The 15,714-nt window shown below is 41.4% G+C and overlaps 1 protein-coding gene across 7 annotated transcripts in view; it reads left to right on the top strand.

The window, feature by feature from the left end:
- MTA1 (metastasis associated 1) overlaps nucleotides 1–15,714 on the top strand; it is a 145,600-nt gene that overhangs the window by 39,038 nt on the left and 90,848 nt on the right. For all 7 annotated transcript variants that reach the window (XM_073356262.1, XM_073356261.1, XM_073356260.2 and 4 more), the window contains exon 3: nucleotides 5,206–5,299. In XM_073356262.1, the coding sequence (XP_073212363.1) occupies nucleotides 5,206–5,299 (94 nt within the window). The remainder of the gene's footprint in view (nucleotides 1–5,205; nucleotides 5,300–15,714) is intronic.

Below are 15,714 nucleotides of genomic sequence, written 5' to 3'. Positions count from 1 at the left end.
GGCCAAAAAATATAAATTGAAGGAGTGGCGGGACAGTGAGAAGAGGGACTGAATGGAGAACATGGTGTGTCAGAATGAAGCCCTGGAGTGGCTCCAGGTGCTACTAGCACTGCAAACCCAGCAGCTCTGCACCCGCCCTCCCCTGCAGCTGCTGTCACGAAACTCTTTCCATACGTCCCGCAGACACCGCCAACACGCTCTTATCAACCTCCTGGCTCCAGTCTGTACCTATGGCATTCCAGTCTTCCCCATTACAGTCCAGCACTGCGGACTCCCAGTACCCACTGCACTCGACACCCATCCCTCTGCAGTTTAGCCCTGCTGAAGTACAATATCTGCCGTACTGTCCTCCAAAGGAGAAGGCTAGATATAATACCTGGACATATACAAATCTTTAACTGTCCTGGGACCCCACCTCCTCCTGGGACCCTCCCTTCCCCCATCCCCCTCAGTGCTGATGGTTTTTTTGTTCCTTTTTGTTTTATTGTGTCTCTTCTCCACTTGTTTTTTAATAAAAGAATTGTTTTGGTTTGAAAGCAATCTTTATTCCGTTAATTGAAAACAAACAGAGCCCTGTAAAGCAACAGGCAATTTTCTTAAACCTTCATAGTGCATCGTCTGCACCAATCACAATCCCGTCCTAGCATTACAAGCACTTCACTCCTGAGCATAGCAACAAATAATAGTGACTTTCAGCTTCAAATTGCTGCCTCAAAGCATCCCTGATTCTTGTGGCCCCATGCTGTGCCCCTCTAATTGCCTTGGTCTCTGGCTGTTCAAATTCAGCCTCCAGATGCTAAGCCCCTCCAGATGCTAAGCCCCACCAGTCCAGCCCTGAGTGAAACTTTCACCCTTCCCTTCATAAGTATTATGGAGCGTAAAGCACGAGGCTATAAGCATAGGAATATTGTCATCGGCCAGGTCCAGCCTCCCATATAGGCAGCACCAGCGGGCCTTTAAACGGCCAAAAGCACACTCAACAGTCATTCTGCACTTGCTCAGTCTGTTGTTGAACTGCTTCTTGCATGTCAAGGTGTCCTGTATATGGCTTCATAAGCCACGTCATTATGGGGTAGGCAAGGTCTCCCAGGATCACAGTGGGCATTTCTACTTCCCCTACAGTGATCTTCTGGTCTGGAAAGAAAGTCCCTGCTTGCAGCTTCTGAACAGGCCAGAAACACTCCTATGAACACTTCTAGTTCTTAGGAAAGTAAATGGCTCCAGACCAAGTGTGGTATTTGGACCTATTGGCAGTTTCATGGGAACCTTTCTCCCAGTCTTACAAAGAGGGTCAAATACTCAACCCAGATCTAGAAATCTGCCATTTTGTGTCTTGGTTTATGGGTCCTCACATTTTCAGAATAATCCAGAACTGTTAAATATTTGAGATAAACTTGGTCAAAGTCTTCAAGCCTTGCACCTGAGACCACTGTGCCTCTGATTGGAAACGTTTGTATGTGTGCACATAAGTGTTGCCTGATGTTTCTAATTCTAGATCATTTGATAAAATTAAAGATCTTGATCGTTGTCCTTCCACCATTGAGGTTTTAATAGCGACCTTATATATTGGACTTTTATTTCCTTGTGCATGGAATGTCACTCCTCATTCATCTTTGGTTTTCTGGGTGGGCTTTTACATCTCTGTTCCCCAAACTGCCAGTCTAAGCAACGTTGAGATTTAAATCTAGATCTTGCAGAACTCATCAGTGCACTGCTCTGGGATGCTGTAATTTTTTTGTTTTCATCATTCAGGCATTTTGGGGAGAAAAGTCTACAAGAGAATTCAGATCTGCTCAGAGTTCATGCAAATAGATAAAACTATGCGAGCAAGCCTATTTATTACGAACAGAAATACACAGTCCGCTCAAAAATTGTTAGGTTGATTACCTTATTTTAAGAAAAATGAGTCAAAAAATACAAAAGCTCACCCTTTTTCATATAGTTGTCATTGACAAAAATCTTGCTGTCTGTCACATTTTTATTGTTGCTCTTTTTGGAATTTCCCTTGAGCTACTTACTCTTCAGTTGGGAGAACCTTGCACATGTGGTATCAACTTGGCGGGTTCTTTCTAACCCTTCAAACTCTGAAGGGACAGAGGAGGGGAACCTTTTGGAATTGTTAGTTATCTTGCAACTTAAATATTTTTTATTATACTTTTTTGAGGCATTAACTTCTCAATAAGAAGAAAGGAGAGCAGCAGAATACAGACCCTGGACTTCAGAAAAGCAGACTTTGACTCCCTCAGGGAACTGATGGGCAGGATCCCCTGGGAGAATAACATGAGGGGGAAAGGAGTCCAGGAGAGCTGGCTGTATTTTAAAGAATCCTTATTGAGGTTACAGGGACAAACCATCCCGATGTGTAGAAAGAATAGTAAATATGGCAGGCGACCAGCTTGGCTTAACAGTGAAATTTTTGCTGATCTTAAACACAAAAAAGAAGCTCACACAAGAAGTGGAAGATTGGACAAATGACCAGGGAAGAGTATAAAAATATTGCACGGGCATGCAGGAGTGAAATCAGGAAGGCCAAATCACACCTGGAGTTGCAGCTAGCAAGAGATGTTAGGAGCAACAAGAAGGGTTTCTTCAGGTATGTTAGCAACAAGAAGAAAGTCAAGGTAAGTGTGGGCCCCTTGCTGAATGAGGGAGGCAACCTAGTGACAGAGGAGTGAAAAAGCTAATGTACTCAATGCTTTTTTTGCCTCTGTCTTCACGAACAAGGTCAGCTCCCAGACTACTGCACTGGGCAGCACAGCATGGGGAGGAGGTGACCAGCTCTCTGTGAAGAAAGAAGTTGTTCGGGACTATTTAGAAAAGCTGGACGTGCACAAATCCATGGGGCCGGATGCGTTGCATGCGAGAGTGCTAAAGGAGTTGGCGGATGTGATTGCAGAGCCATTGGCCATTATCTTTGAAAACTCATGGCGATCGGGGGAAGTCCCGGACGGCTGGAAAAACGCTAATGTAGTGCCCATCTTTAAAAAAGGGAAGAAGGAGGATCCTGTGAACTTCAGGCCAGTCAGCCTCACCTCAGTCCCCGGAAAAATCATGGAGCAGGTCCTCAAGGAATCAATTCTGAAGCACTTAGAGGAGAGGAAAGTGATCAGGAACAGTCAGCATGGATTCACCAAGGGCAAGTCATGCCTGACTAATCTAATTTTCTTCTATGACGAGATAACTGGCTTTGTGGATGAGGGGAAAGTGGTGGAAGTGTTGTTCCTTGACTTTAGCAAAGCTTTTGACACGGTCTCCCACAGTATTCTTGCCAGCAAGTTAAAGAAGTATGGGCTGGATGAATGGACTATAAGGTGGATAGAAAGTTGGCTAGATTGTCGGGCTCAGCGGGTAGTGATCAATGGCTCCATGTCTAGTTGGCAGCCGGTATCAAGTGGCGTGTCCCAAGGGTCGGTCCTGGGGCCGGTTTTGTTCAATATCTTCATTAATGATCTGGAGGATGGTGTGGATTGCAGCCTCAACAAGTTTGCAGATGACAGTAAACTGGGAGGAGAGGTAGATACGCTGGAGGGTAGGGATAGGATACAGAGGGCCCTAGACAAATTAGAGGATTGGGCCAAAAGAAATCTGATGAGGTTCAACAAGGACAAGTGCAGAGTCCTGCACTTAGTACGGAAGAATCCCATGCACCACTACAGACTAGGGACCGAATGGCTAGGCAGCAGTTCTGCAGAAAAGGACGTAGGGGTTACAGTGGACGCAAAGCTGGATATGAGTCAACAGTGTGACGATGTTGCCAAGAAGGCCAATGGCATTTTGGGATGTGTAAGTAGGGGCATTGCCAGCAGATCGAGGGACGTGATCATTCCCCTCTATTCGACATTGGTGAGGCCTCATCTGGAGTACTGTGTCCAGTTTTGGGCCCCACACCACAAGAAGGATGTGGAAAAATTGGAAAGAGTCCAGCGGAGAGCAACAAAGATGATTAGGGGACTGGAACACATGACTTATGAGGAGAGGCTGAGGGAACTGGGATTGTTTGGTCTGCGGAAGAGAAGAATGAGGGGGATTTGATAGCTGTTTTCAGCTACCTGAAAGGGGGTTCCAAAGAGGATGGCTCTAGACTGTTCTCAGTGGTAGCAGATGACAGAACAAGGAGTCATGGTCTCAAGTTGCAGTGGGGGAGGTTTAGGTTGGATATTAGGAAAAACTTTTTCACTAGGAGGGTAGTGAAACACTGGAATGCGTTACCTCGGGAGGTGGTGGAATCTTCTTCCTTTGAGGTTTTTAAGGTCAGGCTTGACAAAGCCCTGGCTGGGATGATTTAGTTGGGGATTGGTCCTGCTCTGGGCAGGGGGTTGGACTAGATGACCTCCTGAGGTCCCTTCCAACCCTGATATTCTATGATTCTGTGAATTACTTGGATTCGCTAACTTTTTTTTTGGGAAGGTTTTGGTCCCAACTAGATTACAAACGGACTGGAAAGTTGTAAGAGTGGTAAATTATTCTCTGAGGCAGTATGCAGTCCCCAGTGTGAGGCTGGTTTGCTCTCCTACTGAAACTGCTGCCCTGAGACCTAGGCATGACAATTCTGCGGGAGAAGCAGAATTACAAAGAAAAGACCAGATTCTGATCTCCTTACTCCTATTGAATAGTACCTGACAGCACCACTTGGATCAGTGTTTAGAGTAAATGGGACACTTGTGGAATAAGGTTCTACTATGTTCGAGATAGGATCAGAATCTGATCCTGTGTAGGTTTTTTTCTTCATTTCTGTATAAGGTCATCTGGTCCATTTGGTTAAATCCTTGCTTAATCTACAGATAAGGTTAATTAAAATTGCCTGCCTCAGGCAATCAAGATAAGTGGGTGTGAGGTCAGGAAGGTGTTTCCTGGTGACATCCTTTGTGTACAGCCCAGTCTAATTTCTCAGAAGCCTTGTGAGATCTTGTTTTTCTTCCTCTGTACCATCCAGTATAGACCATGACTGAGAACAAGAAATGGGATTTAGAACAATTGTCTGTTCTGGTATGATAACTTCTATTTTTCAGTATTGTAGATCTGCAGAACACTTGCTTAGTGTTTCATTTTCTATAGAAATGCATTCTATTCGTAGCAAGGTTCATGTGTTTGATTGGAGTACTTATGGCTAAAATTTCTAAATACTTCAATGGATTTCTAGTGTAGTAGTTTGAGATCCAGTTTTTTATTTATGCCCAAGAATAATTTTTCTACTCACTGTTACAGACGGCCAATGGAAATGTGGAAGCAAAGGTGGTGTGTTTCTACAGAAGAAGGGACATATCGAGTACGCTTATTGTACTGGCTGACAAACATGCAAGTAAGCTTGTTTATTTTAAAACATTGATTTTAATTTCTACATTTGGATGAAGTGGTGATACATGCATCTTTAAAATAACATCTTGGAGCTAGGTTATTTTAAATTTATGATCCCCATCCTAAGCAACTAAGTAGCATCTCCAACAATTAGTTGTATCACTTGATTGGCTGAGTTCTGACCTTTTCATTTAAGAAACAAAGGCCTGTTGAAAAGTCAATTGACTGGTGTGTCATTTGGTTGTCACAAGGGGTGTGTGTGTGTGTGTGTATAATATATATGTGAGAGAGCGCAACATCTATTATTAAACGTAACTGTCTCTCACTCTCCCATTGGGCTGAATAAAAGTGCCTGGCTCTGTCTATGTGAAGGTGAATTTCATAAAAACATTTGAGGAAAATTACACGAATTATTAAGTTGCTTGGGAAAGGAAAATATACGCCTTACATTTAAACAACAAAAACTGGTCATACTCTGTTTGCCAGTAACTCAAATCTTAGATCATTAAAACATGGCCTGTTAGTTTTCTATCAGAAATTGTTTCTTTGACAGGTTTAAAAATTAGTTAAAATTGTGAATATTGTCAAATTTGCCTTTGAGCATGTTTAGTAGAACTTCTAAAAGTTAGTGATCTGGGGACATCCCACCATTATGCGATGTCTTGAATTTATGGCCTCTGTTAGGAGGTTGTTAATTTCCCAGCTGGATGGAGGTCTGAAGAGAGCTAGTTGCTGCTTAGTGGTTTGAACACTGTAATAATTCTGTTTAAAAATAAATGAGAATTTTTAGTTTCATGATTAAGCATTGAAATGTTAGGAATGTAGCAAAGTTTTTTGTTCATGCAACCTTCACTTGGCCTCCCTTTTGTGTATGCCTTATGAAAATCTTTACTTGCATGCTCACAAACTATTCCTCAGTATGCTATGCCATAGTTTTTCTCTTTAGCCTTCTAACTACATGTATGTATCATCTTGTGGGACTGTATGCTCGTCTGTTTATAACAGAGTTTCATAGGAAGAATGCATGGCATATCTACTTACGTAGAGCGCAGTTAATTTAAAAAGAAAATAAGATACCCAGCGCAGCAATGGAGCTTAGTTAAATGTGTAGCTTCTTCTAGTATCATGTTACTCTGCATATTCCAGAGAGATGCTTCTTGTCATTTTTTATTTTAAAAAAAAAAGTAGTTAAACTGTTGCTGAAGTATTTAGAGTAATTGGGAGAAGCTTATACATAAGTTTTCCTTAAATTACAACTTAAAACCTTTAATATCTATGCCGGTTGTCACTATTATCTGTCTTTAAATATGCTACAACTGTTTTATACCATCAGATACTAAGTACTTTGAAATGTGCGTACATTTCAATGTCATTTTAGTGAGAAATTTTCACTTGTGCATATATTAACTATCAGATCAATAGAGTGCAAATTCGGTACACTTGTTAGCGAAACAGTTTAACAATATTTTAACATGCTTTTTTCCCAGTATATGATGTCTCATTTGAATTTCCCTAAAATAGAATAAATATAGATATGGAAATGACAGATTAGCTAGCCATCTACTTAAGTCCTCAGTCAAACAAGAAATAACAAAAATGTTCACTAGTAATAAGTCTGACTTCCTTCCAAAGCAGCTGAGATCATAGAATCATAGAATATCAGGATTGGAAGGGACCTCAGGAGGTCATCTAGTCCAACCCCTGTTCAAAGCAGGGCCAATCCCCAATTTTCCCCCCCGATCCCTAAATGGCCCCCTCAAGGATTGAACTCACAACTCTGGGTTTAGCAGGCCAATGCTCAAACCACTGAGCTATCCCTCCCCCCGATACTATAAAGATGTGGGTGCTTTTTAGGTCAATTTAAATTTTAGGACTATGACACAATACATTACTGTGAAGGGGTGCCTCTATCTATAAAGGAGGAAAAATAACCTGTTAAATGACATGAGTACTGATATCAAAGTATTAAAATACGTACCTTACAAATCCATCTTCTTCCTCGTAATGATGAAGCCAAAAATCTGAGTACTACACTTCTGAATACTGCCATCATGCCATTGGAAAGGCCCAGTAAAATTAGACCTGGGCATGCTCTCGGCCTTCCAAATAGCTTTTTTTCATATTGTTTGTAATAGGTTTGAACGTAATAGAATCTGTGGGCTGTACTCATGCAATTATATCTTGGTCTATGAATTCATATGGTACTGGTATGAGATTTGGTCACGTTTTAGGTGATTTTTTTGTGGTCACAATCCATAGTTTTACTGATTCTCTCTCTCGTGCCATAGCTGTTCCATTGCTTAGGAATGCTGAAGTTTAATACAAACCTCCCTGCAAACAAAGTAAATATGGTGACTTGTTAATGTGTGTCTCCGTTCAATAAGTTGGTAAAGGAAGTGAGAAGGAATTGTTGAAACTTTGAGGATGAAGATGAGAAATCTTGCTGTTAGCCACTGTTAGCCATTCTTTGAACCTGCAAGTACATATTTTTTTTTTTCTTTTTGAAATGAAATGAACAATTTTGATCCAAATGGAAACTAGATCATTGTTTCACTTTCATAGCTATTTGGAAGATTGTCAGGAAGATCCAACTATAGAGCAGTGCTATTAATGGAAACATCACAGAAACACAGACAATGTATGTCAGTTTAGATTTCCTTTTCTGCAGTTGTTCTGTGTTGTGTTATTTTGGTACAGGTACCAGTTCATTCCCCAAAAATAGATTTTTTTTATTTTATTTTATTTTATTTTGAATGGTCCTTTTTGTGTGGCTTCAGTTGTTGCTTTTTAAAAGTAAAAACATGCATGTGGTTAGCAATCAATACTTTCTAAATATAATTTATAATCAAAATATTATGTTAAAAAGACTATAAATAGTCTGCATGTTGCAATTAAATTACTCCTAATTTCCTACAAAAATTCTAATACAAATACTTGATCAGAGAGAATTAACATTCTTACTGATTTCTGAGTTGATTGCATAATCCCTTTTCATAAAGTGTACTGCTGCTTCATTTTGTTGCATTTGCAGTAGACGTACGTATCTGCATCACTGATCTTTTAACTGCCTTTGTTCAGCTGATTAATGAAGCTGTGTGACTGCAGACCCTTCTGGATTAAATCAGTCTTGTAATTTCTAAGTGTTAGTCTGCTACTGATGCCTTTATAATTTTAGACCTACCAATGATAAAACTATGAAAAAGAAACTAATAATGGGCAAATATGTCCTACTCAAATGTTGTGCAATTTAGCAAAACTTTTATCTATTTCTCACTTTAAATAGAGGTATGGAGAGAAAAATGACACTGATATTCAAGTAAATAAAAGTAAAATAAATAGGAATAACATAAAATTTTCAGTATGATCCATCAGATACTTGAAAATTAAAGAAAGATTCAGGGGTTTTATTTTGCAGCCATTTTCCAAGAGGAGAAGTGACTTGCCTTCTGCAGGGATGTTTATAAGTTTATACCTAACGTATGGAATATGATTCATATGTCTGAACTGCAAACTTAAGTTTTTTTTACCACCTGATGTGAAACTTGTCTGGGGTTATGGTTGAATAATGATGGTTGCTATACCTTTTCTCGCAATTTCCATTCTTTAGATTCCATAATCACTTAATAAATTATTCAAAGGAAATGCAGCTATCTCAGTGGTAGAACACAATTCCTATTTAACAGGTCTACAGCAAAACTGCACAACAGTTTGGGCAGAAGGTGGGGGCCCACAAGGACTCTAAAAATTGCCACTCAGATGTTGCCACTAGCTAATTAAACAACACGTGCACAAACCTCTTAAGACAGAAAAATCCAATTCTGTTCTTAAAGGTAAATTTTATTAATAAAAAATAAAGAAAATACATCTGGGAACTTAAGCATTTGCTAAATTAAAAAAAAATACCCAACAACCAAGGATTAAGCATCAAGAATAACTTTCTTGAGGTCCAGCGTCAAGGTTACAAGCAAAACAAAAGCACCTGGGGTTAGCACAGAGGAGTCCACAAGCCATAAAGAAATAAAGAGAGATAAACCTAATCACATCTTCTGAGACACTTCCTGATCTGCTTACATATCTGGGGTTTCAAATGAGTAGTTTCTAGGTATGATACCAATGATTTTTCATACCTGGCCCCAAGCTTTACAAGCATGGTTGTAGCCCTCTCTGCCTGTCCCCAAAGAACAACCACAGGCAGAGAAAAGGGGATTTGTTTCAATTTTTAAAAGTTCCAGCCTTCCCATTGACTCTTTTGGGAAGGTGTCCACTCACTTCCTTTTTCCTATGCATAGTAGTGAGACTTTTTAACCTTTTACAGGTGAGCAATTAAAGAACAGCTACTAAGAGGGATTTTATAGCTACTGGCTGGCTGGGTGCCCATTAAAGGGAGCTACCCACTGTAACAAAGCGGCCTTTGGCAGGACACCACTGAGAGTATCAATTCAGGACAAATTGCTTAGAGCAGGGCATTTACAGCCCAAGGCTGGTGTTCCTTCACTACTGAGGCACACCAAACCAGCCAAACAGAGAGGACTTAAGTTTTACCCCACTGGCTAACCAAGAGTCATACAAGCAATTCCGTTAGACACCTCCAGTTGCCCAGTATCACCACCAGCGCCACTCCTTATGGGGATGAATGGTTATGAAAACCAATACTCCAGTAAAAGAAAAAGGGTTCTCCCCATCCCAATGGACCAAGCTCCAGACCCAGGTCAATATACAAGTCAGATCTTACCCACAAATCATGCTGTTGCCAATCCTTTAGAATCTAAAATCTAAAGGTTTATTCATAAAAAGAAAGAAATATAGATGAGAGCTAAAATTGGTTTAAATGGAATCAATTACATATGGTAATGGCAAAGTTCTTGGTTCAGGCTTGTAGCAGTGGTGGAATAAACTTCAGGTTCAAATTAAGTCTGTGGAGTACATCCACAGCTTGGATGGTCGGTCATTCAGTCCTTTGTTCAGAGCTTCAGTTTGTAGCAAAGTTCCCCTAGCGGTAAGAAGCAGGTTTGAAGACAAAATGGAGACGATGCAGCTGCCTTTTATAGTCTCTTGCCATGCGGCCTGTGCTGCTTTTATTCCAAACACAAGCTGCCCATCACATGGCTTGAAAGCCTTAGAGTCTTCTCCGTAGGCATGCCCCTGCATGCCTTGAGAGTCATAAGGTGTATCTGCCTTCTCTCAATAGATCATTTGTGTAGTTGGTGGTCCTTAATGGGCCATCAAGCAGGCCAGCCAGTGCTGATGCCAAAGTGTCTGGGGTGTTACCCAGAAGCATAGCACAAGTTTGAAATACAGACAGTATAGAGCCAATACTTATAACTTTAAATATAAAAATGATACCTGCATACAGATATCATAATCATAACCAGCAAATCATAACCTTTTTATAGGTTTCAGAGTAGCAGCCGTGTTAGTCTGTATCCATAAAAAGAAAAGGAGGACTTGTGGCACCTTAGAGACTAACAAATTTATTAGAGCATAAGCTTTCCTGAGCTACATCTCACTTCATCAGATGCATTCAGTGGAAAATACAGTGGGGAGATTTATATACACAGAGAACATGAAACAATGGGTGTTACCATACACACTGTAATGAGAGTGATCAGGTAAGGTGAGCTATTACCAGCAGGAGAACGGGGGCTGGAGGGACACCTTTTGTAGTGATGATCAAGGTGGGCCATTCCCAACAGTTGACAAGAACGTCTGAGGAACGGGGGGGATAAACATGGGGAAATAGTTTTACTTTGTGTAATGACCCATCCACTCCCAGTCTTTATTCAAACCTAAGTTAATTGTATCCAGTTTGCAAATTAATTCCAATTCAGCAGTCTTGACCTCCTTTGTACAAGATTTGGTGCCACTATAGGACCTTGGTTGCAACAATGATCTATACGGTCACAGTTCATGTCAATAACGTCACCCCCCGTTCATTTATCACATCATACCATGTCAGATCAGTAGTCCATCTGTTCCAATATCCGGTCTGTGATAGTGGCCAATACCAACTGCTTAAGAGGAGGTGCAAGAAACCCCATTATAGACCATTCTAAAATAACACGTTACCTGCCTGTAGGGGAAACGTCTTCCTAACCTTTGATGTACTGGGGCGTGTGTGTATGTATGTATCTATCACTATATATAAATAAAAAGAATATACTACTTTTTTTTTCTTTTTCCTGGTGAGGGTTGTGTGGAGAGTAGGGAGGACCCAGACCTCCTTTTCCTCCACAACAGGTTCCAGCTCATCCTGGGGGATTCCCCAGCGTTCCCAGGACAGTCGGGAGATATTATCCCTCCAGCATGTCCTGGGTTGGTCTTTGCCCTGTGGGATGTGCTCACTGTAGTTCCAACGGAAGCCTGCCACGGGCATTCTTATCAGGTGCCCAAACCACCGCAGCTGGCTCCTCTCGATCCGGAGAAGTAGCGGTTCTACTCCCAAGGCTCTCCCGAATAGCTGAGCTCTTCGCCCTGTCTCAAAGAGTAAGCCCAGCCACCCTGTGTAGAAACCTCATTTCCGCTGCTTGTACCCACGATCTCGTCCTTTCGGTCATTACCCAAAGTTCATGATCCTAGATCAGGATTATGTAAATGTAAATCTTCCTGTAAATCGAGAGCTTCATCTGAGTAGTCATAGAATCATAGAATATCAGGGTTGGAAGGGACCTCAGGAGGTCATCTAGTCCAACCCCCTGCTCGAAGCAGGACCAATTCCCAGTTAAATCATCCCAGCCAGGGCTTTGTCAAGCCTGACCTTAAAAACCTCTAAGGAAGGAGATTCTACCACCTCCCTAGGTAACGCATTCCAGTGTTTCACCACCCTCTTAGTGAAAAAGTTTTTCCTAATATCCAATCTAAACCTCCCCCACTGCAACTTGAGACCATTCTGTCATCTGCTACCATTGAGAACAGTCTAGAGCCATCCTCTTTGAAACCCCCTTTCAGGTAGTTGAAAGCAGCTATCAAATCCCCCCTCATTCTTCTCTTCTGCAGGCTAAACAATCCCAGCTCCCTCAGCCTCTCCTCATAACTCATGTGTTCCAGTCCCCTAATCATTTTTGTTGCCCTTAGCTGGACTCTCTCCAATTTATCCACATCCTTCTTGAAGTGTGGGGCCCAAAACTGGACACAGTACTCCAGATGAGGCCTCACCAATGTTGAATAGAGGGGAATGATCACGTCCCTCGATCTGCTCGCTATGCCCCTACTTATACATCCCAAAGTGCCATTGGCCTTCTTGGCAACAAGGGCACACTGCTGACTCATATCCAGCTTCTCGTCCACTGTCACCCCTAGGTCCTTTTCCGCAGAACTGCTGCCTAGCCATTCGGTCCCTAGTCTGTAGCTGTGCATTGGGTTCTTCTGTCCTAAGTGCAGGACCCTGCACTTATCCTTATTGAACCTCATCAGATTTCTTTTGGCCCAATCCTCCAATTTGTCTAGGTCCTTCTGTATCCTATCCCTCCCCTCCAGTGTATCTACCACTCCTCCCAGTTTAGTCAGCTCCTGCTTTACCACCGCGGATTGGTGCTGCCGCACATGTTGATCTCATGCTCCCACTTGTCATCACTCGTGAACAAGACCCCTAGATACTTGAACTCATCAACTAAGGGCTGCTGCTCTCTCTTCCTTCCTCCCCCCGCCCCCTCCCCACACACCTGGAGAGAGCAGTCCACTTTCTTCTGGGAGTGGACCTTGACATCTGATCTGGAGGTGCTGATTCTCATCCCAGCAGCTTCACATTTAGCAGCAAAACGTTCGAGTGCACATCAGACACTGCAGTCAGAAGAAGCAAAAAGGACAGCATCATCTGGAAACAGCAGAGATGTCACGTCTGAGTCACCATACCGGTTGCACTCCACAGCTCGGCTGCGCCTTGATATCCTGTCCATGAAAATCAGGAACAGAAGTGGGGACAGGACACACCCTTGGTGGAGTCCAACGCCCACCTTGAACGAACTCTGCTTAATGCCAAGAATACAAACACCATTCTATTCCAGAGAATAGAGGGACTGGATAGCATGCAAAAGCGGCACTGGCACCTCATGCTCCCACAGCGCTTCCCACAAGACATCTCAGGGAACATGGTCATATGCTTTCTCCAGATCTACAAACAAAGGTAGACCAGATTAGGAAACTCCCACGACCCCTTGAGTATCTGTGAGAGAGCAAAGAGCTGGTCCATTGTTCCATGGCCAGGATGGAATCCACATTGTTCCTCCTTGAATCTGAGGTTCAACTAATGGGCATAAGCTCCTTTCCAGTCTTCGGCCCAAAGTCCTCTGGTACCAAGTTCTTTTATGAGCAACTTTGTGTTCAAACATGGTATTCGTTATGGAGACTCCATGACTAGCACAGAAGTCCAATAACAACTCACCTCTTGGGTCCAGACCAGGGAGGCTGTTCCTCCCGGTATCTCCATCGTTCCCCACATGAACTTTGAAGTCCCCCAGTAGAATTATGCCTTTAAAAAAAAATCCTATCTAGTATAACTGTGGTGGTGATCTCAGTAGAGATTAAAAAACAAAACAACCACCTGCTTACATACCACTCAGGGTCCCGTGTGATTTTTTTAATAGGCTTATTAGACATGGAAAAGACCTATTGGATTATCTAGTCAATCGATGCACATGAAGCATTCTTCAGTATGTCATCTTAAGTTTTTGTACAGTCTTGTTATAAAAGTCACAAGTGATGGGGCTTCCACAACTACTTAGATGATTTTGTAGGTTAATAGCACTGATTTAAATAGCTTTTTCCAGATATTCAGCCTAAATATTTTTTCCTGTTTCATTATTTTCTCATCCTATCGTTCTTACTTAAACTAAGAATATTATGCTAAATTCCTCTTCTCCAAATATTGTAGTCTCTCCTCCCTTTTTCTTATTGCTTAGCCAAGATGTATATATTAGCTCTTTTACTCTTCGAGTCCATTTTGTGCTTGCTTTTGTATTTTTTCTGAGCTTTTTTCCAGTTGCTAATATTTTATAGTAATGTGATGCCTAGAATATAAAGGCACTTAGCCCTTCCTCCCTCTCTGATTACATATACTCCACCACGCATTGATCCGTATCGCATTGCAAGCTTGTCTCTCTCTCTCCTTTATAGTGACTATTACTATGTACATGTGAAGATGGTTGATTACCTACTACCTCTAGGTCTCTCATAATTATAATTGTTGCTTCTTGACTTTCTCCCTCCAATTGTATATCTGCATTTTCTAATTAATTTTCCCTACGTTTACTAGCTTTCACTCTTCCAAATTGATTGAGAACTTGGATAGAAGAAGTGACAATCTGCCTGTATCTCACCTTATTATTTCTTTGTTTTTACTAGTGTTCAAGTTTCCTTCCAACATAGTAACCACACACTTTTTTAATGCACTAGTAATGGTCCTTTTTCCAATTCATTAATACAGACGTTAAATAAAACTAGACCTAACACAGATCCCTGCAGAACCCCTTTTGGGCACCTCCCTACACTCGATATATTGCATGTTCCTGTTTGTGTAAAGCGTTTGTTTTTAGTTTTCAGTCTGAGTGTTCCAATCCTAGATAAAATCTTACTTGAAAATTAATTTCTTACGTAACGATGTATCAAATGCTTGTTAAAATCCAAGTATATTGTATCTACTGTGTTCTATAGTCACTTATTCTGTAACCACCATAAAAGCAGTCAAATTTGTCTGAGAAGATTTGTTCTTTAAAAGGCTATAATAGTGCCTTTTTCTCATTTGGTCACTCTGTAGGGTGGTAATCCACTGCATTTATGTAACATCTGAGTAATTGAGCTGTGTGAGGATGAAGCACACATAGGCTTCAAAGGTGAACTCTGCTTCCCAATCTGTGGCCAGGGACAGCCCCTAGTGCAGATGCTGAGTCTTTCTGCATGTGCAGGGTGTGCAAAGGTACCTTTGTGTGGTCACTGCACCATGGCCAACCCTGCACAACTTCAGTGTGGTGCTGAGGGCTTTGTGTTGGCCATTTGCTTATACTAGTACTAAATTCATCCTATGTTCTCTACACTTTTATTATGTATAAATTCATCAGATTCATGCTTTTCAGTATTAAAGGAGTCTCAGCAAGAGGGGCAAATATATTTGCATACAGCTTTTTTTATTCTTCAGAGTTCCTACCCACTTCTATTATCAAATGCTTTAGCAATTTTGTGTTGGGCTTTTCTTCACTGTTACCGTATAGGAAGTCTTTCTTTCAAGTGTACTGTATTGTGCCTTTTTATTTTGAAAGGTTGTGCACACCAGGGCGAGCGCAAAAGGAAATGTGTTGCTTCACAGCCTCCATGTTACATTTACAAAAATGAGCCAAACAAATAAAAGACTACTTGGATTAAGTTCTTGGTTGAAGATGAAAAAAATTGCAGTTTGAGATTAAATTTGTTTTTGCTAGGCTTCATTTTTGT

This window comes from Lepidochelys kempii, chromosome 8 (genome assembly GCF_965140285.1).
Source record: "Lepidochelys kempii isolate rLepKem1 chromosome 8, rLepKem1.hap1, whole genome shotgun sequence".
NCBI classification, from domain to species: Eukaryota; Metazoa; Chordata; order Testudines; family Cheloniidae; genus Lepidochelys; species Lepidochelys kempii.
This window is presented reverse-complemented; position numbering and strand designations above follow the sequence as displayed.